Below are 27,477 nucleotides of genomic sequence, written 5' to 3'. Positions count from 1 at the left end.
TCCCAGAACCCTAACTCCACAACCCGCCCCGCATAAACCCCTCCCCTGTCTCCCATTGCGGGTTGGAAATTGGCGCAGTTCGATGACGTGACGCAACCGCCGTAGCCTCCACTGTGTAACTACCGCCCCTGCCTCTGGGAATTGAAGTTTCTGCGGAAGGAAGCGTGAGCGGTAACCAGGCCAACCTAGAAAGGCTTTCTTTCTGAGATTTCACTTCCTATCAACTCCTCAGCTCGGTAAGTGTCCTGCACTGGCTGGCGCTCCCCCGCACTATGATATTGTTTGGGCGCAAAGGGGCGCGTGCCATGCAGCCCCCGACTAGCAACAAGGGCTTCCGGGATAGAGGGGAGCGGTGGTGTGGAAGTGGTTGCCTGCGGCGCTGTTGCTGAAGGAAATGACGTCATTGATAGGCGCCTCCCGCGGCCTACCCAGCTGCTCCTTGGTTCGCCAGCGGCAGCTTAATCCCGCCTCTGAAACGCGTACGCTGGCTGGAAGCGTAGAAGGGAGAGTGGGCGAGGCTCCGCCCCTGTGGTGGTGTGCTTTTCGTTGGCGTGTGTTTTGGGGTTGCCATCGGCCAGTAGTATGTTAAAAGTGAGTTTGCAAAGAATGAGAGGGAAATCTGTACTCTAAAGGGCCGGAAAGCGTGTTATGACCCTGCCACTTCGTGGCTAGAGACCGTGGGCTTTACCTCTTTAAAGCTGCCTTACCTCATTTTTCCTGCAAAGGGCTGACGTGACTGAACGCTCTGAAATGTAGAGAGCCCGAGGGGAAATTGCTGCAGGCGCTGTGAGCTGAGGACAGTTTTAAAAAGATCGAAGTGTTACTTGATTTCACTGAACTACTTTAAATTTTGGGAGTTTTTCTGGAGATATAAAGAGGATGGCAACACATTACTTGTCACTTTCTGAAAGAATCTCCTCTGCCCCTTGCATTCCCAACCCTCTGCTCAAAAGGCTTGACAACTGAAGTGAACAAAGGGCTTTTCGCTGCTCCACGTTTAGCCAGCATGTCTTTAAAAAGGGCATTCCTGACCAGGCGCCGTGACTCACGCCTGTAATCCCCGCACTTTGGGAGGGTAAAGCGTGTGGATCACCTGAGGTCAGGAGTTCGGGACCAGCCTGACCAACGTGGTGAAACCCCGTCTCTACTAAAAATACAAAATTAGCCGGCCGTGGTGGCGCATGCCAGTAATCCCAGCCAAGGAATCTGAGGCAGGAGAACTGCTTGAACCAGGAAGGCGGAGGTTGCAATGAGCCGAGATTTCGCCGCTGCACTCCAGCCTGGGCGACCTAGTGAGACTCCGTCTCAAAAAAAAAAAAAAAAAAAAAAATTCCTTCGCTATCGCTGTCAAGTCATTAATTCTAATCTGCATTATTCCCACATTCGTTGAGATTTTTCTGAAAGGGAGACTGTCATAAATTACGACGAATATTTATTTTATCCCAATCCATAAATTAATGCAGTTTTTAAAAACTTTTTATTCTTTTGGTGCTCATTGATTTAAGATGTATCCTCCTTGCCTTAAGCTGTGCTAAGATGTGTAAATACAATGTGAGATAGTTTGTAAGTCCACCTGATAACCTATATCTGCAAATGAACCCTACAGATTTTTAAAGTTTTATGCAAAAGTAAAATTTCACACACACACACACACACACATAGGAGGCAGAGTCTTGCTCTGTCGCCCTAGCTGGAGTGCAGTGATGTCATCTTGGCTCACTGAAACCTCTGCCTCCCAAGTTCAAGGGATTCTTCTGCCTCAGCCTCCCGAGTAGCTGGGATTTCAGGCATCCACCACCACGCCTGGCTAATTTTTGTATTTTTAGTAGAGACGAGATTTCGCCATGTTGGTCTCGAACTCCTGACCTCAGGTGATCCGCCCACCTCGGCCTCCCAAAGTGTTGGGATTACACGCATGAGCCACCGCGCCCGACCTCACACAAATATTTTTATAGTTACTGTAAAATACGTTCTTGAACATTTGTTGAACTTGGTTGAATGAATGAAAATGTACTGTGAGCATCACTGCATGTGAAAAAGGAATGAAAAACTGCCACAGAATTTTATAAATTATTGCCCAAACTAAAGCGATTAGAAAGCAAGTATACCTAATAAAATGCTATGTTTTGCTTAACATGTAATCTGAACACGCTAGTACATAGTGCAGTGTAGATATACATTATACTTATTGTATAATGTAGACAGTGCGAGTTGGTAGATATCTTTGTAAAGTATACTATAAGGAGTAATTTATAAGATATCAAGCTGGCATCATTTTTGTTGCATTTGCCTCAGTGCACCTGGCTTGTTTAAAGCCTAAAAACTTCACTTAGTACAGTGTGTTTTCTTAATTAGGAATAGTTTTTAAAAAGATGATGGTGATGATGACGGTGATGATGAAGATGAAGATGTTGACCAGCTCATGACCTTTCCTTGTATTTGAGAGACTGAAACATTACTCTACTATGACAGGTCAAATTAAATTTAACTGAAGACTTCTTGGATAGGAAAAACAAATGCTCCCCCTGGTGTACATAAGCTGTAAAACATTAATTGCTTTTTAAAAAGTCTTCACTTAGGCCGGGCCTGGTGGTTTATGTCTGTAATCCCAGCACTTCAGGAGGCCAAGGTGGGCGGATCACGAGGTCAGGAGTTCGAGACCAGCCTGACCAACGTGGTGAAACCCCTTCTGTACTAAAAATACAAAAATTAGCCAAGCATGGTGGCGCGCGCCTGGAATGCCAGCTACTCAGAAGGCTGAGGCGGTGGAATCGCCTGAACCTGGGAGGCAGAAGTTGCAGTGAGCCGAGATAGGGCCACTGCACTCCAGCCTGGATGACAGAGCTAGACTCTGTCTCAAAAAAAAAAAAAAAAAAAAAAAAAAAAAAAAAAAATCTTCACATAGAGCTAATCAACATGTGCAGTTTTTGAATAAAATAGAGAACTAACTGAAAATAATGCCACAGATAAACAGATAAAATAATGCTCTCTTGGAATATTATTATTTCATGAAGAGAGCAGTTTGTTTTCTGTGAATTTTAATTGTGCTTTTCAGTTTCTTCCACCCGGTATTATTTTGGATACCTGCATTGCTGAATTTTATTTAATGTATTGTGTATTGAAAGAAAGGAAAATAAAAGTGATCCAGGGAATCATATATATATTTTAAATTTTTTTTTCCATGTAGTCTTTTTAGGCTTATTCAGTTTCCCCACCTCCAGTTTCTTAAAGTGAGTGCTTACCTTACTTTCTAGCTTTAAAAAAAAAAAAAAAAAAAAGTGCATTCAAGGCTATATGTTTATCTCTAATTACCTTTTTTTCCTTTATCTCTCTCATTCTGTTGTCCAAGTCCTTACTGCTCCTCCATATTGTTTTTCTGTTCTATTTTTATCTGCATCCTGAGTCAGATTGTCAGGATGTCTTCTAAGTCATCAGTTACTTCTTGGGACTTCAGGTAATCTGGAGTTTGTCTCTTCTATTGAACTTTTTATGTCTTCATTTCCTAGTTTTCAAATTGTTCTTTTCTCAGATTCTTGTTTTGCTTTTTAGTAAAGCCTGCTTTTATATCACAATTTTCTGTTTTGTTCTTATAGTTATTATTGCCTTATGGACCTCTCTGAAATGTTTCAGCCAAATTTATTTTAAAGTCATTTTCAAATTGCCCTATTTTTAATTTGTATCAAGTGAATTTATTTCCTGGTTATTGATTTCAGTCTTAAAAATCAGTTCTGTCTTTTCATAGTTTCCCTCATTCTACAGCATTAAAGAAGACTATAGAAAAGATGCTTTTCGTATCTTTTTAAAATTTTTTGTTTTATTAAAAACATTTTCATTACATAACTTTAGAAAATGTAGAAAACCGTGGGTAAGAATTAAACTTGTGTGTGTGTATACCTTTTTAAAAAAGTTGGTCGTAACGTATATATTGTTTTATTTGGTTTTATTTAACGTATAACCGTTTCCCCTTACTAAATAATTTTGGATATATACGTTTTACTGGCTGCTTAGTATTCCTTGCCCATGTTATAGATTAACCATAATTGTTTAGTTTCCTTTCACTGACATTCAGGAGGTTTCTAACTTTTCACTGTTTTTTAACACTGCATTCATTGCACGTACTCTTGTGCACATTTTTGTGTGCATTTCTGATTTATTTACAGAAATTTAAGGAAATAAATTACTGGGTCAAAGGGTGTCTAAATAGAGATTTTAAAGCTCTTAAAACATATGTATGTCTTGCCTTCTGGAAAAATTGTACCATGACCACCAATAGTATATGAAACACCCCATTTCTTTAGACCTTTGCTAGCATTGCTGATGAATGATATTTAATTTATATTAAATGGTATTTAAAGGATAGTTACCAATAAATGACATTTATTTGTCTAAAGTTTTATTTCTATTTATTGTATGGTTTAACTTTAATCATATTGATTGAGTTTTTTAACTTTTTGTGCTTGTAAATTATCTGTTCATGTCAAAAGTTGTTTTTCAGAGGCACCAAATAATGTCATCTGAAATGTTGCCAGCATTTATTGAAAATTCTAATGTTGACAAAAAGCAAGGCATAAATGAACATCAAGAGGAAAGCCAGAAGCCAAGATTAGGTGAAGGGTGTGAACCAATATCTAAACGACAAATGAAAAAACTAATAAAACAGAAACAATGGGAAGAGCAACGGGAACTCCGCAAGTATGTGTTTCAAATGTATATGCTCTCTTCCTATTTAGAAATATGGAATGTTAGACCTTGCATAGCCCTTTGGCATATTAAATGTAATTTTGTTACTTAAAATTCGTTTATAGTTTTAGACAAAAGCGGAAAGAAAAACGCAAGAGAAAAAAAATTGAAACTAAAAGTGTATATTGTTAGCTAACACTGTCAACTGGCTGTTAAGACTATTTTTTAACATTATTATTGGGGTATCTTTTAGCACTGTTGATGATCTTGCACTCAACACTTTTTCTCATGCAGAACCTTATTATGAGTAGCAGCACAATTTTTGAAACAACTGACTTAGATAAGGGATGTAATTAGTGTCCATGTGCTAGTTATGGAATAAAAACAGCCAACTCAGAAAGATCAAGTTTTGGCCTAACATTGATTTTGCCACAAGAACCATTGCAGGTTTTGGTGAAAACAGTCAGTCTAAAATTTGTTACTATGATAAATGCCAAAGTTTGTGGAGAGAAAATAAACTATAGTTGGTATAAATTAGAGCAAAAGTATGTAATTTTTTTAATGAACAATTTTATTTTGCTTTTTTCTATACCTTATAAATGTGGCTTAAAAATCATCTAGGTGAATTATGAAAGTGAAATTCAATCCAACTCAAACTCAGTATTTAGAGGGTTTTCTTAGGGATAATATGATACCAATAACAAATGAAGCTATTCTGGTGGTATAGTTAGGATTTAGACAGAAAGCTTTAGATCATTTTTGGAAGCTCATTTCCTTCCTATCTGAAGCTTTTAGATGTACTGTATAAAACTGCTAATACTTGACCATTTTTGAATAGTCACAGAAGTGACAATTTCATATGGCTTAACCTGATGATTTTTAGAAGTTATTGTTTATATAGAAGAGTTGTGAATAACTGAATACACAATAACAAAATGTTATTTCAATTACTAATTTTAGACAAAAGCGGAAAGAAAAACGCAAGAGGAAAAAATTGGAGCGACAATGTCAAATGGAATCAAACTCAGATGGAAATGACAGAAAACGTGTTCGAAGAGATGTTGTTCATAGCACCCTTCGCCTTATTATTGACTGTAGTTTTGATGACTTGATGGTATTAAAGGTATCATGAATCATTGTCAGAAAAATTCTGTATATGAATTAGATCGAATCATTTTTGTTTTAATATGTAATATCCCTTTTATATAAATTTGTGTATTGAAATGAATCTTAAGTTTTTCAAAATTTCTTTCCCCTAAGTTAAATTAGCTAGCAAATTGCATTGATATAATAAATATGTATATTTATATGTGTGTGTGTCAGTATATGTGCAGACAGGAAAGAGAGACAAACACACACTTCACAGTCTAGATGACAGAACTGAATTAACCACTTATTAATCATAAAGATCTGCAGGGTTTTACCAGTGTTGTTGGTAAAACATGAAAATAGTAATATGGCTCTGAAAGTCTTTTGTTGTTGTTGTCTTTTAAGACAGTAACTGTTTTCATGAACTAACATTTTAAATAAATACAAAATACGTAATAATGGGTCACTTACAGAGCATTAACTTATAGTAATTTTGTTAATGTAAGGAAATCAAATAACATTTATCAGAATGCATTTGTATTTAAGAAGAAAAATTGTTATGTATATAGTCATCCCTTCTGCCTATTCCGTTCCTTTAAGATCATGGAATGGCCATAGACAATTTTAATAACTGCTTTAAAAATTGAACTCTGTAATAGGACATTAAGAAACTTCATAAGCAGATTCAACGATGTTACGCAGAAAATCGACGGGCACTGCATCCTGTGCAGGTATGTCTGAAGATTAATTTAAAGCAGACTCTAGTTTTCTTTTATATCTTTTGTGGCAAAAGACATAGATGATTCCTATAGTCTTTGCAGGAGTCTTACAGATAATCTTTTTTAATGCCATTTGAAAAATGTTTTCTGTTTTGACAAAAATAAAGCAAAATATTTTAAACATCTTTTAATATGTTATCTTAGACACACTCTTTCCAGTAATTATCAGTCTTATACAAATTGGCCTTTTCATTGCCTGTAGTTGAATATCTTCTTTATGGGACGTACATATATTTTTATACCAGTTTCTCAGTTTACAATTACTTCCAGTGTGGGAGAGAGATTGGACAGAGAGGCAGAAGCTGTGGCTGCCACCGCTTGATATATGCTGTGGTACCTATTGTATAGGTTTTGTCTACTTAAAGGTTTTTAGTTTTCTTTTGAGTCACTGAGAGTTTTGTCAAGTCTTTTTTAAGCTGAGATGAGGGAGTGATTTGGGAGACTGTTTGGCTACTGTTAAGAATAACATCTTTCTGTTGGAATTCTAAGTGAGCTAAAAATTAATACTGGCTCACTGATGTTAAGAACCAGGAACTGTTAATATATTTTGGTTAGATATTTTGTTTTTACCAAGTAATAGTAATTTTAAATTTTTGTATTTTGTACTTTTTGTTTTATAGTTTCATGATAGTCCTTTTATCCCCATTTTTATCTGTAGTAGACCCCTTCTTACCCATGATTCAAACTTAAATAAGTATCAGGGTTTAGAATCGAAGAAAAATTATCAAGACTTTGTATTGTTTAAAAAAAAAAGAGGAGTGGGAACTTGACATGGAAGCAGGGAATTTGCAGACAAGTGATGATTAAGGTACAGGCATGTTATAACTACTTGGGATGAAAATGTAAATGGGATACTGCAGCTACTGGGTTATGAAACATGCACACGAAACATACTATTTCTGCCACAGTTTATTGTATGTTCAAAGCATGTCACAAATTTTTTTTTCTAGATAAGTTAGAATATATTTTGTGTTTCATTGATCATCAGATGAGTAGATGAGAGAAATAAAACATTAGACTTAAATGGTCATTTGTTCTCTCTTTCTATACCTACAAATCTTTTATCAGTTTTACTTGACAAGCCATGGAGGCCAGCTGAAAAAGAACATGGATGAAAATGACAAAGGATGGGTCAACTGGAAGGTAATTAAAACAGATAAACTCTCACATAATTCCAAGTATTTTTATGTTTCTGAAGGTCTACATTTTGTACCTAAATTCTATATAATGCTACTTAATACAACAATCTCCAGATGTAATCTCTGAACCGAAGTCTAAGATTACAAATCAGAGATGCTGAAGAAGGGAGTGAGATATCTGGTAGCTTGTATTTGTTCTCATTAAATCTTACCTATTTTATGGTCAACTTTTAAAACATATTTTTAAAAAGAAATAATTTTAAGGGCCTTTATATCATTTCTCCCTGGCATACTAGCTATACATTATATGTTACCTATAAAAATGAAGTCGCTCTAAATTTTGGAAGTGTGCCTGCATTCTGTTTCTTCTTACCCTGTGCTGGCCACTAACTGCATGTGGCTATTGAACTTGAAATGTGACAGTCTGAATTGTGAATTGAGATGTGCTATGAATGTGAAATACATACAGGATTTCAAAGACTCAGTAGCACAGAAGAGAGAGGAAGAATGTGAATATCTCCTAGATAATTTTAAAAATATTTATTATATGTTAAAATGATAAAATTTTGGGTATACTGTGTTAATAAAATAAATTGTTAAAATTAATTTCAACTATTTTCATTTTTAAAAAATGCAGATGCTAGAATATTTACAATTGCGTATGTGGCCTCACAATTTTTTCTATTGGACCAAATTGTTCTCAGTCATTGGTAAAGGTGACTAAATAGATTGGAATTGGTACCAGTCCCTGAGGAACTTGATCCTTTTTAGAGAAGTACTGAATTGTCCCTATACCTTTTTTCTTTCTCAAAGTCAGTTCTCTCAGTGACACATTTTCCCTTTCACACTCACTAATTCCATAACGAGGGTATTTATTTTATTAATAGCCTATGATATGAAACATTTTCAAAGGCTTTTAAGTTTTTAAGTATAATATATTTATCAAATCCTACATTTGTACCTGTTTTTCCAAGAAGTAGTGTAATAAATTAAAAGAGGCATGTTTTTAGTTATTTTGCAACTTGTTAAATTTATCATTTATACCATCAGCTTTCCAGAGAGATTTGAGATTCATTGGTCTGTAATTAATCAGGTTCCTCTTGGGGCCTTTATTAAATTTATAATATAACATTTTCCAGAAAAGTGGCTATTTATTAATTATACATTTTAGTAGAGAGTTCTTTTGCTTCATTCTTGGTTTCATTAAAAATTATGGATAAATGTCATCTGAGCCTGGTGATACATCTTTTATGCAATCAGTGTGGCTTACAAAATCATGACTGCCAGCTGTTGTTCAATTTTGTACCTGTGACCTGACAATTTTGGTGAAGAAGTTTTCAAACGTGTATCTCTTTGTAGAAACAGATACATGGAATTAATTAAATCTATAAGCTGTTTTCCTTTTTTTTTTTGAGACGGAGTCTCACTCTGTCGCCAGGGCTGGAGTGCAGTGGCCGGATCTCAGCTCACTGCAAGCTCCGCCTCCCGGGTTCACGCCATTCTCCTGCCTCAGCCTCCCGAGTAGCTGGGACTACAGGCGCCCGGTACCTCGCCCGGCTAGTTTTTTGTATTTTTTAGTAGAGACGGGGTTTCACAGTGTTAGCCAGGATGGTCTCGATCTCCTGACCTCGTGATCCACCCATCTCGGCCTCCCAAAGTCTCTTGCACTGTCACCCAGGCTGGAGTGCAATGGCAGGATCTCGGCTCACTGCAACCTCTGCCTCCTGGATTCAAACAATTCCCCAGCCTCAGCCTCCTGAGTAGCTGGGATTACAGGCACCCACCACCATGCCCAGCTAATTTTTATATTTTTAGTAGAGACAGAGTTTCACCATGTTGACCAGGCTGGTCTCAAACTCCTGACCTTGTGATCCACCTACCTCAGTCTTCCAAAGTGCTGGGATTACAGGCATGAGTCATCGCTCCTGGCCAGCTATTTCCCTTTCATGATTCATGTAGATGGAGAGGAAGTAATTGGAGAAGGCATTCTTTCGTCATAGAACAATGTAAGCAAATATGTGGCAGTAAAAACGCATTTGTTTTGTTGGAACCGGAAATAAAGTTGGCAAAGTAGATTAGTGCTATATTCAGGAAAGAGTTTTTAAATTAAGGAGTTTAGATTTTATCCCACAGAAAAAGATAAAACATTAAAAGTAGTGTTTTTAGAGCCTGCTATCAGTGTGTCGAAGTAGGTTGGAGGGGTCTGAGGCCAACAACGAGGAAATAAAATTAAGAGGCTATTTAAATGATCAAAATGTGAGATTATAAGAAATTGATGTTGTAAATTCAAAATAATGCATTGTAATTATATTCTTTCAAACTTTGTTTCATATGTTTTTGAATGGATTTGTTTTGGGAAAATAGAATAATCATTTTTAGCCAACTTTCATAAGGTCCTATTAATTAGTAATCTCTTTCCCCATTGTCTTAAAGGATATCCATATCAAACCAGAGCACTATAGTGAACTCATAAAAAAAGAAGACCTGATTTATCTTACATCAGATTCACCTAATATACTGAAGGAATTAGATGAATCAAAGGCCTATGTGATTGGAGGATTAGTAGATCACAACCATCACAAGGTACTATTACATTTTTATTTTTGCTTTTGCTTGTACTTAAAATTGATATATCACCATTTCCTGAAAGTAACAATAATACTAACAATAGCTGATGTTTATTGAGTGCCTACTATATGTCAGTCACCTTTTGAGCTAAGCAGAGTATTTCACATACATTAGCTTGCTTAATCTTTACTACAACCCAGTGTGATTCGTGCTATTGTTATCTACATTCCACAGGTAAGGAATTCACAGCACAGAGAAATCAACAGTCTAAAATCAACAGTAGTAGATGACAGAGCAGCTATTTGAAACCAGGCCGATTGTTCTGGAGTCCATCCACATGCTTAAATGCTATGCTTTATTGATAGAAGAATCTGCTGCTAATCAGTTGCTAAGCCCTTAAAACTTAACTAGTTTTTAAATATGTTATTTTCATGGGATGTTTTTTCTATTCTCTTTCATTTATACTTTTCTCTCTTCCCATCCATACCTTAATTTGGATGAAAAATTACAGAAAAGCACTTTCTAAAAGAAAATGTCATTTTGTACTTTGCCAGTTACATTGCAGCATGCAAAATTCTTCATATCTGCTGATCCAGTATGTTAGCTCTGTGGCTGTTGAGCACTTGAAATGTGTGCAGTATGACTGAAGAACTGAATTTTTAAAATTGTAATTAATTTAAATTTAAGTAGTCACACATGGCTACCAATTGGACAGTTGCAGCTCTATTGCATCATAGGGAATTTTATCAGAATGATCTTTAGCCTTTTTATTTTTTTCTTTGTGGAAAAATTCTATTCTGTTATTTATATAGAACCACATTCTTTCTCATGTTTATGTTTCTCTGAACTAAAACAATTTTATTTTCAAAAGCACCTGCTTCAATCTATTATTCCCCGCCCCCCCCCACAAGTATACAAACCATCAGTTGAGAAATTGAGCTTTCCTTTCTCCTGTACTCTGTTTTTTGACCATTTCAGTTCTGGTTAGACATAGGCTTCAAAGATTTTAATTTTGAGAAGAGATGAAATTCATATTCTGTATTTTTTTAATTGACAGGGAAATATAAAACTTATAGTCAGTTATTTAAAATTTCTCAATTCAAGTTTTCATTTAACTTGTCTTTGCCATTTGTGCAATTTAATTTTTTTTTTTACATTTATGGGAAGAATGATGGTGATTCTATAGGAATTCAGTTTAAGTACAGTCGTATGTTACTTAACAATGGGAATATGTTCTGAGAATTACATCATTAAGCGATACCAATATTATAGAGTGTACTTACGGACGGTACTTACTAGATGGTATAGCCTACAACACATAGGCTGTATGGCATAGCCTATTGCTCCTAGACTACAAATCTATACAGAATGTTACTGTACTGAGTAGTGTAGACAACTGTAACATAATGGTCTTTGTGTTTCTAAACATATTTAAACATAGATGATATAAAAGATTTTAAAAATACAGATTATACGTGGTATACATGTATAGAGCACTTACCGTGAGCACTGCTTGCACAACTACACGTTGCTCTAGGTGAGTCAGTGAGTGGCAAATAAATGTGAAGACCTGGATATTACTGTACACTACTGTAGACTTTATAAATACTGTACACTTACTCTACACTAAATTTATTTAAAAATTTTTCTTCAATAATGAATTAACCTTAGCTTACTGTAACATTTTTACTTTATAAACTTAATTTTTTAAACTTTTGGACTCTTTTGTAATAACATTTAGCTTAAAGCATAAACACATTATACAGCTGTACAAAAATATTTTCTTCATATATCCTTATTCCATAGGCCTCTTTCTATTCTTAATTTTTTAACTTTTTAAAATTAAAAAAAAAATTTCCTCTTTATTTTTTAACTTTTTAAACTTTTTTGTTAAAAACTAAGACACAAACACACACATTAGCCTAGGCCTACACAGAGTCAGGATCATCAAAATCACTGTCTTCTACTTTTATATCTTGGTCCACTGAAAGGTCTTTAGGGGTAATGACATGCATGGAGCTGTGATAACAGTGCCTTCTTCTGGAATGCCTCCTGAAGGACCTGACTGAGGCTGTTTTATATGTAATTATTATTTTTTTTTAGGAGTAGGAGGAGTACACTCTAACGATAAAAAGTATAGTAAATACGTAACAGGTAACATAATTATTTATTATCATTGTCATGTATTATGTACTGTACATAATTGTATGTGCTGTACTTTTATGTGACTAGCAGAAGGTTTGTTTCTGCCAGCATGACCACAAACACACGAGTCATGCATTACAGTATGATGTTCCAACAGTTCCAAAGTCACTAGGTGACAGGAATGTTTTAGCTCCATTATAATCTCATGGGACTACCACTGTAAATGAAATCTGTCGTTGCCTAAGACTTCGTTATGCAGTACAGGACTGACTGTATTTTAAACTGAGATAAAGGCAGGGTAGAATGGGGAAAGGTTATTTGAATCAGGAGACATGTGAGCCAGATTTTTTTTGTGGTTCTGCTGCTGAGGAGCTTTGTAACTGGGCAGGAAGCATGTCTTTGGTTTCCTCATTTGTAACTTGAGGAGCTTAAAACAAATGCTCTGCACATTGACTATACTTATTTTCAAGAGAATGTTTCCAAATGAGCAGTAAAACACGCACATACCCACCATTCAGGTAATAGTCTCTGAACTATAAATCTTATCTAAAAATTATTTATACTGTTACAGAAACTTTAAATAATTTAATGTTCTTGTCGAAGTCATAGTGTCTTTGTTTTAGGGACTCACATATAAACAAGCATCAGATTATGGAATCAATCATGCACAGCTCCCGCTTGGAAATTTTGTGAAGATGAATAGTCGAAAAGTTTTGGCAGTTAATCATGGTAAGCTATAAGGGATAAACTGAAAATATACCTGAGCGAACATTGTGAGAAAGAATATTGCATTTAATATTTGAACAGGTAGAAAGTATTATACCTTCCTGGAGACAAAATTATAAAATGTAATCATTTATAATTTGTTTAAGTAACAGAATGCGTATTAGAAAATTTTGAAAATGTACAGAAGTGTTAAAAAATTAGCTATGTCTTACTACACAGAAATACTTGGTATTAACTTTTTGGTGTTGACTTCTAGTTCTTTTCTTGTATATATATTATTATTTATTACATAATTGGATTTTTAGTGTATTACGTACAATGTTATAAATCTGGGATATTTTCTCTCCTTTATGACTTTATTTTTTCATGTCGTTGAATGATTGTTAATGGTAGCCAGGCACGGTAGCTCACGCCTGTAATCCTAGTCTTAGCACTTTGGGAGACCGAGACAGGCAGATTGCTTAAGCCCAGGAGTTCGAAAACAGCCTGGGCAACGTGAGGAAACTTCATCTCTATAAAAAATACAAAAATTAGCTGGGCGTGATGGTGGGTACTTGTAGTCCTAGCTATTCAGGAGGACAAGATGGGAGGATCACCTGAGCTCAGGAGGTGGAGGCTGCAGTGAGCCATGGTTGTGCCACTGCACTCCAATTTGGGTGACAGAGTGAGACCTTGTCTCAAATAAATTAATTAATTTAAAAACTTGTTGTTAATAGCTATGTAATAGTCCATCATTTGAATATACAATAATTTAACCATTCTGCTATGGTTGAATTGTGTTTTTTTCTTTTTGCTGTTGCAAATAACATATCCATTCTTGTACCTGTCTTTGACTTGACTTTGCTTCAAAAAAAATTTTAAGCCGAGTTTTTAGTCAATACACAACTACTTATTAAACTTCTTATACACTAAATACTTTCTATATAGCAGGTTCTAGAGAGTTATAAAAATGAAATTATTGATTCAACAAATGAATTGCCTCTAAAACCTTTGATACATAGTGGAAATTACTTTTTCCACAAAGTAATTCAGGTTTGCCCTTCAGCAGTATGCTGATGTGAGTACCCTGGAGACAATATTGATACTGTCTACTACAACCAATGGGAAAAGAAAAACAAAATAAAAAAAGCAGGCAAGGAGCTCCTAGCATGAGTGGCTCTTTACAGGAAACATGAAGAAAGTTAAATGAATGCTAACTAGGTTGTTAGCATGTAAAGGATAAAGACGTGAAGGGGCTAAAAAAGAGTAGGAGAGAAACTGAAAAGGTCTTTATTGATTATAATTGACATGGGATACTGGTAAATTTCTGAGTGCTTAAGAACTGAACTGAGAAAAAGCTAGATAAGAGGTAACAGGCTTGAGTACTTGGGGCAAATTGGGCTTGACAGACAATAGAAAGAAGAGATAAGAACAAAGTAGTTATTAGGACAAACTAGCACTCTTAACACAAAGATAATGTATTTTAAAAGACATTGTGCAGCATTGTGATGAACTTGGCTAAGAAATGTATGGAGTTTGTCTTTATTGCAGTGTTTGAGATTATTCTGGAATACCTGGAAACAAGAGACTGGCAAGAAGCATTTTTTACTATCTTGCCCCAACGGAAAGGAGCTGTTCCCACAGACAAAACCTGTGAAAGTGCTTCTCATGACAGTCAGTCTGTCAGGATGGAGGAGTGTGAATCGGACAGTGATTCCAGTGAGGAGGAATATAGCAGAAATGAACTAGATTCACCACGTGAAGAAAAGCAGGATAAGGAAAATCACACTGAATCTATAGTGAACTCTCTGCCACACTAATGTTACCTGGTTTCCTTTTAGTTTAAGGAAAAATTAGGAGAAAGCGAGGTGCTGTATAGAATATTGAAATTGGAAGAACATTTTATTTTCTGTTATTTCTGATGTGAATTTTAAAAACTGTTTTTTGGACCTAAATAATAATAAAAAAGCCCTTTAAACTTTGTAGGAAAATATTTTTGATTTAGAATAAGAAGATTTAAATGTGTATTTTTTTTGTTTGTTTTTAAAGCCTCAAATAGTAGTTTCTAGATAATTTTACTTTATTAATATATTTTCATATTCTTTAGAATGTGCCTTCTGACCTTTCAGTTTTTGAATTTTACAGTCACATCAACATCTTTATGATCTATTGCCTATGTATCTGTGAGGGCATATATTCATAAATATACTGTCAATCTATCAGAATGTTGTGTATGGTAGGTTACCCTCTATTTGTAGCTTTTATGTTTAACTTAGTTACTTGAAAGAAATGTAGTAATTTTAGGAAGAAGTATCAGTTTGATAGACTTAGTTCATTTCTTTTGGACTGTGGAGCGCATATCTGTTCCTTCTTTGTGATGCCTTTTTATGGTTCTGGAGTAATTACTGAAGAGTTGAGAATCTCTTTAATGCATTTTCTTAATTCTTACAATGGTGATAAGTTACTTCAATTTTAAAATTGAATTTTGCAGACTAAATTATTTTGTAAGGCTGTTGCTATTGAAAGATCAGTTTTGTCTTTACCTGCATTTAAAATGGAACAGCTTTTAGCAGCTGTGATTTTTTTTTCCATATATATTTTTAATTTGTTGGCTCTTAAGATGAATAAACTTTATATGTGCATCTGCCTCCTCTCCTATAAGAATATGCATACTAATGTATGTTTTTATAAATCAAATACACATGTGAAAATATGCATGTAAATATATTTACATCTGTCCTCATCATGTATGGTTCTCAGTATTAGTTGATGATAACATGATTGATTTGCCATATATCTGTATTACTTGAATAATACTGAAATACTTTATTATTCTGTAATACTGAATACTTATTGTATTACTTGAATGGTTGTGTTGAACACCCTAAGAACAATTTGAATTTTATTAAGTACAAAAATCCTTAACTAAACATTTGTATGGGAATGTTGGCAAAAAATAATAGTGTAAAAGGGAGCTGTTTTAGTTTCCTATCAGTAATTGTTTATGCAGTTAAATGTTTAAGGTAAAATGGTCTCTGTCACAGCTAAAAGATTTCAGTAGCCTTCATTGAGTTTGGGTAAAATGAGTTGCTGTTCTTTTGTCTTCTTTTTAATATATAAAAGTTGTATTTTAAAAATGTGTAATAAACTATATATGTTACATACTAACATATATACACACACAGAAGGTTTATTGGATTTAGTACTGATATTTACTGTCTATTTTTGTTACTTTGTTCTTAGTAATCTATTATAGTTACCTATTTTAAGGTGAGGTCTATAGGCAAGATATGTAAGTAAAGACAAGCCCTACAATTTTAAAATAACAAAGCTTATGTCTTAAGTTGTATTTTTTCAAAGGTTCATGTTTTTCTGAGTAAATGTGGTTTATTAGCATGAAATATTATGCCTTTTACTTAAATTATGTAATGTAAAATAGGGCACTGTTTAATTATGAAAGGTGAGGGAAAATCATTCCAAATAAAAGTTTAATTTTTATTAATTATAAAAAACCCTGTATCAGTTTCCTAGATGTGCTATAACAAATTACCAGAAAGTAGGTGGCTTTAAACAACAGAAATTTATTGTCTTAACAGTTCCAGAAACTAAATGTCTAGACTCACAATGTCCCAGTGCCATGCTTCCTCCGTAGGCCCTAGGAAAGAATACTTCCTAACCTCTTCCTGGCTTTTGGTGGTTGCCAGCAATCCCTGCTGTTCCTTACCCTATAGTGGCTTGACTCCAATCTCAGTTTTTGTTGTCAAGTGGTCTTCTACCCTGTCTTCTATGTTTGTATCCGTGTCCAAACTCTTTTTCTAGGGAGACCAGCATTGGATTAGACTTCACCATGATCAAATATGACCTCATCTTGACTACATCTGCAAAGATACTGTCTCCAAATTAAGGTCACATTTATAGGGTGCCATGTATTAGGATTTGACATATCTTTTGGGGGACACAATTCTACCCACTACAGGCCTGTATCTTATCTAGAATGTTGGTGGCAAGAAGGCGAAAAGAAGGCAAAGATTACTACCTCTTTTGATATAACTAGTTTCTGAGGTATTTAAAATTTTGGTTTTAAAAATATTAAGCTTGTTGCTCATTTTAATGTATCCTTTTCTCTCAACATTGTTTTGGTTTATTTAGGTTATCTGTTAAAACGTAAGTAAATATTAAAGTTACTTGTGTTAGAACATAATAAAGGTAGAGAATTAAACTACCTAAATAAATGCATCAAAAAATATGTCTGTGGAAATATAGAATTTCCTCACATTTAATTTCTTTAATAACCTACTGTCATCATAAAGCAAGCTCATTCTTAAGAGAAGAACCATGCTTCATTCTGATTCTCCAGAGGTTGGTGCTGTTGACATTATAGCATTTGAAAATGCTCAGAATGGAAAAACCAAAAACGAGAAAAGAAAGTAATTCTACTGAATAAACATCTTTTGGGAGGCGAATGAACAATGATGAAATCCACCAGTGACTGGCAATTATAAAGCAAAAGGACATACTATTTCACTTTATGGACAGAAACGGTCACAGAAATGATGTAGATAAAAGGCAAGAATTGTCTATAGAGCCCTGAGAAAGTATACAGACAACAGGTGTAAAATGAGATAAAGAAAAAAAGAAAAGAGAATGGCAGGGATTCAGATTAAGGGCAGTAAAGGCATATAGTAGTCATTAAACTTTGATTTCAGTTAGCATGCAGGTATTTATCTCTGTTTCCCTGTCTCATTACCAGACAAACACAGTAGTCATCTAATAAATGTGAAGAAGAGAAGCAGTGACAGAATCAAAAGGTGGTATATTGACAGAATCAGTGGAAACAGTAGGGAATTGGACTAAGCATAAATCTTGCCACTGCCACTGTTGTGAGACTTTGGATGAGTTATTCAACCTTTGTTAGGTCTCAGTGTTTTTATATGTAAAATCGAAATGTTACTCCATTTACTCTCTCTCTCTTAGGGCTTGAGCAAACAATTGTCAAGCAGTAGCTAACAATTCTATTGGCTTTCTCATTTCTTGCCTCATTTCCCTTGTTTGTCAGTCTTTTTGACATTGCCTGCCCTAAAATGGTAATAACATATAGGCTTTTGTTTCAGGCTATACTTTCTGAGGAACCCAGGCTTAGGTAAGATTTTTAAAATGTAAACTTTCTAAGTTACCAAATGAACACTCACTAAACAAAACAAGGAAATTACAGATCATTTAGTGAAACATTTATAAAAGCAACAAAAACAATGCTAACATAAAATACAATCACACAACAAAATCTATATGTCCTATCAGCAAATTTAAATGATCCAAAAATCTCCCAGATTGGATTTAAAAAAGAAATACATGCTGTATTTAAAGCTACTCAGCAATATTGAAAATAAAAAAATAGGAAAAGACATACCAGGCTATAAAATGAAGTCACAAGTCACAATCTTAACATTGGATAAGGTCCAACACATTACAAATAAAGAAAAGGAGAAGGGCATGTTATAATTGTCAAGAATGCAGTCCTTATCTATGTATCAGGTAACACAGTATTTGAAGTCATTGAGAGCCTTTGGGAATTAAATGAAACAATACATCAGTATAAGGAATCTTTAACTCATATTTCTCAACCTATGACAATGTAAGTAGACAAAAGATGAATATGTGGAAAATGTACATGCTATAATACAGATAAGTGATATCAAATTTTGTAGGCTGAAAAAACAATAATGCAACTCATATTCATAAAAGTAACTATATTAGACCACAAAGAAAATTTTCCAAAAGTAACAATATAGGCAACTTCTCTGATAAGAATACGTTAAACTGAAAAATAAACTTGGTGAGATGGGATGAAAGCCTCACTTTTAAAATTTTTTTCTCAAGAACTTATTATATAAAAGAGGAAACCAAATCTGAAATTATGTAATATTTTGAAAATAGAGATAATTAAAACACTACATATCAGATCTATAGATCTAGCTAAAGCTGTGATTAGAGGAAAATTCATCGCTTTAAAATTTTATGCTAATAAATGAGAATGACTGAATATAAACATATTAAGAAGATTTGACTCAAGGCATTAGAACAATAATGAACCTAAAGAAATAAAAAGAAAAAATGGAACTTAAAAACTGGAAAGAGATACAAAATAGAAATAGGAAAATTGTTGGACATAAGAATAAATCCAAGATCTGATGTTTTTTGAAAATGGTAGCAAAATGTGAAAGTAATTAGCTAACTGGATCAAGAAAAAAATTACAAATACATAAAAATGAGATTGTAGAATAAACAAATTTAGATGAATTATGAGGTAAATCTCAATTCTATGAAAATAAACTTGGAAACCTGGATGAAATGGATAATTTTCTGGGAAAACATGAAGTTCCCAAATTGATCCTCCTCTCCAAAAATACAGAAAATATAAATAGACCAGTTACCACAGAAGAAATACAATTGTCAAAAAGCTACGACCCCCCAAAACACAAAACCTATGCGGTCTGATAGATGAATGTTAGCAAATTTTTAAGGAAAAAGAATTTGCAATGCCATTGTAACATCTTCATAACAGAAAAGCGAGAAAGAGTGCACTTCATTAATTTTATGAGTTGAGCATAATCTTGTTATGTGTCAGTAGCACCTAGTGCTTAAGCACATAGATTCTAGCCATACCTTGAGCCAGCCATGAAATTTTTGTGTCGGAGAAAGTTGACTGTCCACCAAAAGCTAATTTTTGTTAACATAGAACATAGCTGTAATTGGAATACGATTCCCACTCAAGAGTTTTTAATCAGTTTCCCTTTCAGTTATACTAATTCTCAACCATGTAATGTAACTATAAGTGATATTTACCATTTCAAGGCCAAGACTTTAAGCAGATATATCCTCCTTGTGGAAGGCATAATAATGTCCCTTTCAAAGACCCTAATTCCCAGAACCTTTGAATATGTTAAGTTACATGGTAAGGGGGAATTTAAGGTTGAAGATAGAATTAAATTGCTAATCAGCTGACCTTAAATGAAGGAGATTATCTTGGATAAGCTGGATAACAGACCCGATGCAATCACAAAGGTCCAAAAGTGGAAGATGGAGACAGAATCAGCATCAGAGTGATTTGTTATGAGAACAACTTGACTGACCATTGCTGACTTTGAAGATGAAAGAGAACCATGAAGCAAGGAGTGTAGATAGCCTCCAGAAAATGGAACAGGTAAGGAAACAAATAGTTCCCTAGAGTCTAGGAAAGGCATGCAGTCCTGCCACACCTTGGTTTTAGCCCAGTAAGACCCGTTTCAGACCTCTGCCTACAGAATTGTGACAGAATACATTTGTGTTTCATTAAGTCACAAAGTTTGTGGTAATTTGTTACATCAGCAATAGGAAACTAATACTTTACTCTGATTTTTTCTTTTGCCAGCATGGTACAGTTGACAATGGAGCTTTAGGTAATGGTCCAGCCACAAGGTGGAAGGATTCTGGGCCTCTAAATCACCAGGTAAAGCAAAATCATCTTTGAAACATACACTTCAGACTCTCATGTGGGAAATAATTGTATTTGAATGATAGCATTTGTTACAACTTATCCCATCACAATGAGTTCAAATCTGTGCCTCAGCTTTCTTATTTTAAATAATGAGAAAAATAAGAGTAGTTACCTCAAATAGTTTTTGTGAAAATTAAGTTATTATATCTAAAGTGTTTAGAATGATTCCTGACACATAGTATGTTATCATTAAAATTTAACATATACATAGACATGCATGCACATACACACACCACACACTGAATTTATAGTATCTCTGATGAACATCAGTGTGAACATTCTAAATAAAGGATTGACTTATTAGGTAGACTGCAGCAACATGCTCAAAGAATCATATCTGTGGCCCAAGAGTCGTTTCTTTTAAAAATACAAAAAATTCAATATGAAATTTTAATATCCGCCATTAGTACTGACTGAAAACTAGTTTCTTTCTAGCTCATGAGTTAGAAACAATTTGTATATGTGTTCTTTTTGGAAGGGAGGGGAGCATTTTTTCATAATAGTTCAACAACAGTGAGACACCAGATGATAAAAATCATCTCCCATGTTAAAATTCTGTTGTTGGGTTTTTGTTTGTTTGTTTTTGTGGTGATGGTGGTGTTTTGTTTTTTGTTCTTTGTGTTTTGTTCCCCCCAACAGAGTTTGGGGTAGATGTCAAAGTGTAACTGCCTAATCCTGATTATGGATGATTTTTCTAGTATCAAGGCTGTATGCTCATGTACTAATAGTGCAAGACTGGAAACATAGTATATAAATAAACATATTTCTTTTACACATAGTATTAACTACAAATGGAAATATCATTTCCAGTAATATTTATTTGTAGCATTACATACAGGTATTTTTAGATTTACATGTGCTACCATAAAGAGGACCACTTGATTCCTCAATACCAAAAATATACATTTGAAAAATAATTCGATGATGTAAATGGTAAGCTCGTATTCATGAAAGAATTCACCCAGTCTAGAACTTCTACCTTCGGTATGTTGAAGGATAACCTGCTCTTTGGAGACAGAAGTTGTATTCTTGTATACTCCTTGCTGACACTGGTTTTGCTGATCCACTTTCCTGAGTGTTAGGCCTGGGAGGAGACTTTGGTTTGCTGAAATATTCTGCGACAGGTATTTTCATATTATTTCTTCTTATAAATGATGGAGGCTTGTGCTCAGCCTCTGAAATAGAGAAAAAATCTAAATAAGACCATAATCAAGACACTGAATACAGCTTCTCCATGTTTTAGTAGTAAATTATCTACAAAAAACTATGTGAAGTTTAGGTAAATCAGATACACCCAAAACTCATAAAATAATATATTCCTTTTTTTTTTTTAACCACTTGCTCATCTTTAATGAGTTATTTGTTCTGTAACATGCAGGATATGTTCCTTCACTCTCAAAAGTAAACATGATTTCAACTGCAATGATATAGAGTTGTTTATGGGTAAGAGTGATGGGTGAGAATGGGACAGTGAGAGAAAGAAGGAATATCTATGGTCCTGATAGATGCAACAAAAGAAGAGACAAGCAGGCTAAAACAAGTTAATTGTGCTCATAAGACCTACATAGTTGCACCCAAGCAGGAATAGGGATGTAAGGAGATGCTGAATATCAACAGTGGAGAGAAAGGGGCATGACTGGGGAATTCTTATACAAAAAAGTTCCAAATATCTAAATGATAAAATATGTGTGGGCCTTACAGGTAAGACATCAAGTTGAATAATAGAAACCACCACTGTCATGATGTTATAGTCCCAGGATGAGGAGTTTGGTAGGAGAGGCCAGAAACAATAGGCTGTTCTTGCGGTCTAAGTAGGGGAGTACTTTGTAATTTTTAAACTATACTTACTATTGGCTGTTAGCAGATAGTGCCTCTTTTGGGTTTGGTTAATCACAGTGGAACTTGCTGGTGTCTAGGGTGACCCCAGTGAGCTCTAATTGACTATATATCATTCCTGGTGTAAAGGGAACTTGTAGAAATGACAAGACAGATTTTTGTATAAAGCTTGTAGATACGCTTCATAGTTGTTGCTCTGTAGTCATAAGTGCTCTGCTTGTTTTAAACCTAGAAACTGCCAAACCTACAAGGATACTTTGTTTGGGCTATTTTGGACCAAGGTAGGACTTTCCACAATTCTTGATTCTCCCTGGTGCCCCTATAGACTGGAGCTGGGCTTCTGGTGGGACACAAAACTGCTCTTTTCTATTGTATTTTTGCTGTCTCGTAGGTCACCTGCTTGTGGCTGATTGCCATTTTGCCCTTCTCTCTGGTTAACTTTGTTTCCAGTGAAATTATTTAGCTCCATTAAGCTCTGAAGAACCAAAACTCTGAGATCATTATCCTTTTGTTAGGTCAATGCAGGGTTTCCCTTTTCACTGACTTGCTATAACGAAACCTATAGTTCCTGTTGTCCTGCTGACTTGCTTCTCAAAGAATGTCTGTCCCTGATCAGGCACTTTGCCTTTCAAAACAAAGGTAAATTTATCTTTGTGAGAAAGTCAGCAGATACTCTCACAAGAGTTGATCTGGAAATTACTATTGTATTTTTCTGTTTTTTTAAAAGCACTGATCCTTAAAATCTGTTCCCTAGGTCATTAGTACTTACTGGTTTCTTTATACCAACTCAGTAGCTACCAAAAACTGTACTTAACCTTTTGGTACTTCCTTGCTTTCTGCAGATCCTTGACTTGACACTCTAGATCAGTTGGAGAAAGAAAAAAGTGAGTTTCACAGATACAAAAAAGTATTTTCTATAGACTACACTGTCATCAATAAGTTCAGTGTGTATGTATCTTAAATATGCTACCCCAATTCTTTGTTTTTTTTTAATGCATACAGTGCTAAATTTACTTCCAATGAAAACTTCTTCTTACTTTGAGTAAATATCTAACTATTGTATCATATATTAAGCTAGAGATTACCTTACTATCTTCCAGTTTCAGATTTTATGGAAACTTTAAGATAGCGACAATTAGTAATATAATTTTTTTATCTTAATGCTTTTTAAATTGACATATTTATATTTTCAAAAATGTGTTTTTCCTCTAACTTTAAGCTTTACTCAACTTTTAATTGTAAAGCAACAAGATTTTCTCTCCAAGCTTAAATAATATCCTACCATACATTCTTTCACCATGATTCTACATAAATATATATTTTTCTTCTGTTATTGAAATTACAGCATTTAAGAAAAATTTCTCCTTCAGTAATTTCAATTATTTTAGCAGTTATTTTTCTCTCTAGGGGGCCCCAGGAGTAAATCAGAGAAAATTAAGTGAAGCAATTTATTTTAATCTTGCATTGTTCTACACAAAAAAGTGAAACCTGTGTGATACACATTTAACAAAATATACACTAACTGTAACAATACAATTTTGATTTCCTTAATTGCATCTATTTTTAGTTAAACTATAAAAACCTTTATTATCTTAGATTTCTAGGTAGCCGTTCTTGCTTTTCCCTTAGTGGAAAAATAATTTTTCTTAAAAAGAAGAACAGGCAACCTACAGAATGGGAGAAAATTTTTGCAATCTACTCATCTGACAAAGGACTAATATCCAGAATCTACAAAGAACTCAAACAAATATACAAGAAAAAAACAAACAACCCCATCAAAAAGTGGGCAAAGGATATGAACAGACATTTCTCAAAAGAAGACATTCATACAGCCAACAGACACATGAAAAAATGCTCATCATCACTCGCCATCAGAGAAATGCAAATCAAAACCACAATGAGATACCATCTCACACCAGTTAGAATGGCAATCATTAAAAAATCAGGAAACAACAGTTGTTGGAGAGGATGTGGAGAAATAGGAACACTTTTACACTGTTGGTGGGATTGTAAACTAGTTCAACCATTATGGAAAACAGTATGGCAATTCCTCAAGGATCTAGAACTAGATGTACCATATGACCCAGCCATCCCACTACTGGGTATATACCCAAAGGATTATAAATTATTCTACTACAAAGACACATGCACACGTATGTTTATTGCGGCACTATTCACAATAGCAAAGACTTGGAATCAACCCAAATGTCCATCTGTGACAGACTGGATTAAGAAAATGTGGCACATATACACCATGGAATACTATGCAGCCATAAAAAAGGAGGAGTTTGCGTCCTTTGTAGGGATATGGATGCAGCTGGAAACCATCATTCTTAGCAAACTATCACAAGAAGAGAAAACCAAACACTGCATGTTCTCACTCATAGGTGGGAACTGAACAATGAGATCACTTGGACTCGGGAAGGGGAACATCACACACCGGGGCCTATCATGGGGAGGGGGGAGGGGGGAGAGATTGCATTGGGGAGTTATACATGATATAAATGATGAATTGATGGATGCTGACGAGTTGATGGGTGCAGCACACCAACATGGCACAAATATACATATGTAACAAACCTGCACGTTATGCACATGTACCCTAGAACTTAAAGTATAATAAAAAATAAAAAATAAAAAAAAATTAAAAAAAAAGAAAGGTTACCAGATAAGAAACCAAATGCCAAAATGTTCTAAACAATAGAATTCAGAACAATTCTTATATTACATATATGAAAATGAAAGCAAATATATATTGCAGTCATTTACTGAATAAAGTGGAGCTTTAGAACCTCCTGTTTAACATTTTTAAAGGTAAATAACAAGATAATTCAAAATCTTCATATACCATAGGCCCTCCCTCTAGGAGGCCATTATATCTAATTACCTGGTTGGTTGATGCCCTTCTGTATCTCTGGTCAGCACTTTTGATTTTGCAAGTACATTTTGGGGCAATTTAACTGTGGGTGGTGATTTAACTGTGGTTGGTTTCCCAGTCTCTGGTGCTGGTTCCATTGAGGTGTTTCTTCTGTGATGAGTCAACAGGTTTATCTCAGCAAGCTCAGAATGAATCAAAGCTGAGACCCACTCTTTTTCTGTTTTAAAAGATAAAAAAGGGTGGGAGAAGTAAAGGTTGCAATTGTCATTTTGGCTAGAAACACAAGATTATCCAGCTCCTGAGTATGAAAGACTGGTCATCTATTTTCTGGATAGTTACCTATGTGGGAGTAAAGACTTCTGCAGAAAAGTTGGTTCATTTTAACATGGTTTCTGTTGACCTGTGATACTGTAGAGTGCCCAGAGTAGTTAACTCACTGAGGCACTTGTCCCTGAATAGCAGTGGAATAGTTTTAAAATATTGAGTACAGTAGCCAGTCTTACAGGCTGCCACCAAAGATATAAGGATACCTATACAAAAATAAGTACAATATGATTCTGTTAAAATACAGACTAATAGGTAATAAATAGTTACAAGCATATCTAGGAAGATATACACCAAAGTATTCACTTAAATGATGTCTGTGGTGATTTTATTGATTATTTCTGTTCTGTCTCGTCTCTTTTTTTCTTTCTGGTTCATCTGTTCTTTCTCCCCACAATAAGGATTTATTACTTGTATAGTTTATTAAATGTTACATTCTTAAAAAGGAAAAATAATGGAAGATAACTAAAGACCCATTGCCTCTAAGCACTTTTCAATTGCCTAAAAAGTAGTATTGAATTCCTAGAGCAAGGTAATATTTCCAAAATGCTTCCTACTTTAAAACATTAGACTGTTCCTCACACATTGGTACTTCCTAGCATTGATCAGTGCAGTGATTCTCAAAGAGTGGTCCTGAGACCAGCATTATCAGCAACACCTGGGAACTTGTCAGAACTGCAAATTCTCAAGTCCACTGCAGAGATTTTGCCTCAGTCAGTAGGATGACCAGCTACATTTTAAGATAGCTGCTCTCTGCCACTTATCAGTGTCTCGATTGGGAATGGCATGTGTTTTCATGAAACAGGACAGGAAGGGCCCGAAAGAGGTTAGGAGATGACTGAGTTGATGGTTTTGCTGGGCAACTGGAAGAGCTGTTGCAGGTTGGGTAGCTGTTCTACTGTTCTCCTTACCAAAGGAAAGAAAGAAGCTTTGTGTTCAGAGTTAACAACAGGTCAGAAGATGTGCTCAGGGAGGCCCCTGGGTGTGTGGACTCTAGAGGAGCACAAACCAACTCCAGCTGAGAATAATACCGCCCTTGGACACAAGTGTTTCATGTCACCCAAATGAGTTCAATTTAAGGCATACTGAATTTTGGGTTCATTAAATGACCCACATGCATGCAGCTGGATATGCAGAACAGCAATGACCTTACACTGAAACATTGCGGAAATAGTACTGCAACATTATCTTTGCAAACCCAACGTACAAAACTTCAGATATTGGCATATTTCCAGTTTCTGACAATAAATTGAGCTCAGTGTTTTAAAATGTGTATTTTAATCGCACCTTTTGAACTTGCATGAAGCAGCCACTGTAAAACTTCTGCCAGAGAATCAGTATGCAAAATGTCACAGAGCTTTGCCAGGATCTGACAGAGAACATTAGAGTTACATATGAGCAAATAAATAGTACAAGGTTTATCAGTTTTCCTTTACCTTCTCCAAATCCCATCTTCCCAAATATCACTCTGTATATGATGTGCAATTAAGTCAATTGAGATTTTTAACTCAGGAGCTCAATTTCAAATAGCCCACAGTAGAATCCTAGTGAAAACAACATTTCCAGCACAATTAACAGTTTAGGGTAGGCTATGGAGTGTGTTTGTCTGAGATTTTGCTCCTCATAAGAGGGCATTAGCTGTGGGAGTCTGCCCGCAGACCCTGACCTAAACGACGGATGAATAAAACGTACATTGACACACAGATATTCTGTCTTGCCAGTACAGCCGAGTGTCCGACTGCCTGCACACCAAGAGAGGTTTGTCACTGCGGCTGGCCCTGAGCAGCTCGCACTCCAGGC

General features: G+C 35.1%; 2 protein-coding genes across 3 annotated transcripts in view; one reads left to right on the top strand and one right to left on the bottom strand.

Moving 5' to 3' along the window:
- The first annotated feature begins 92 nt into the window (after positions 1 to 92).
- On the top strand, positions 93 to 16,431 carry TRMT10A (tRNA methyltransferase 10A). 2 transcript variants are annotated; one of them, XM_010371635.1, is made up of 8 exons: positions 93 to 236; positions 4,485 to 4,692; positions 5,641 to 5,803; positions 6,429 to 6,500; positions 7,617 to 7,691; positions 10,121 to 10,270; positions 13,024 to 13,129; positions 14,657 to 16,431. In XM_010371635.1, the coding sequence occupies exons 2-8, from the start codon at positions 4,508 to 4,510 to the stop codon at positions 14,923 to 14,925; spliced, it is 1,020 nt and encodes a 339-aa protein (XP_010369937.1). In that variant the 5' UTR covers positions 93 to 236; positions 4,485 to 4,507; the 3' UTR covers positions 14,926 to 16,431. The 2 variants fall into 2 exon arrangements, with proteins under 2 accessions (XP_010369937.1, XP_010369938.1); XM_010371636.2 differs by lacking the exon at positions 93 to 236 and adding an exon at positions 267 to 591.
- Positions 16,432 to 21,420: 4,989 nt separating this feature from the next.
- The window catches only part of C2H4orf17 (chromosome 2 C4orf17 homolog), a 37,429-nt gene continuing 31,372 nt past the window's right edge, over positions 21,421 to 27,477 (bottom strand). Inside the window, exons 6-9 of the mRNA XM_010371634.2 lie at positions 26,965 to 27,046; positions 25,363 to 25,570; positions 23,291 to 23,334; positions 21,421 to 21,814 (exon numbers count right to left, since the gene is read on the bottom strand). Of these exons, the coding sequence (XP_010369936.1) occupies positions 21,615 to 21,814; positions 23,291 to 23,334; positions 25,363 to 25,570; positions 26,965 to 27,046 (534 nt within the window). The 3' untranslated portion in view covers positions 21,421 to 21,614. The remainder of the gene's footprint in view (positions 21,815 to 23,290; positions 23,335 to 25,362; positions 25,571 to 26,964; positions 27,047 to 27,477) is intronic.

Source organism: Rhinopithecus roxellana, chromosome 2, assembly GCF_007565055.1.
Source record: "Rhinopithecus roxellana isolate Shanxi Qingling chromosome 2, ASM756505v1, whole genome shotgun sequence".
Classification (NCBI taxonomy): domain Eukaryota; kingdom Metazoa; phylum Chordata; class Mammalia; order Primates; family Cercopithecidae; genus Rhinopithecus; species Rhinopithecus roxellana.
Note: the sequence above shows the minus strand (reverse complement) of the source record. Positions and strands in the feature narration are given on the sequence as shown.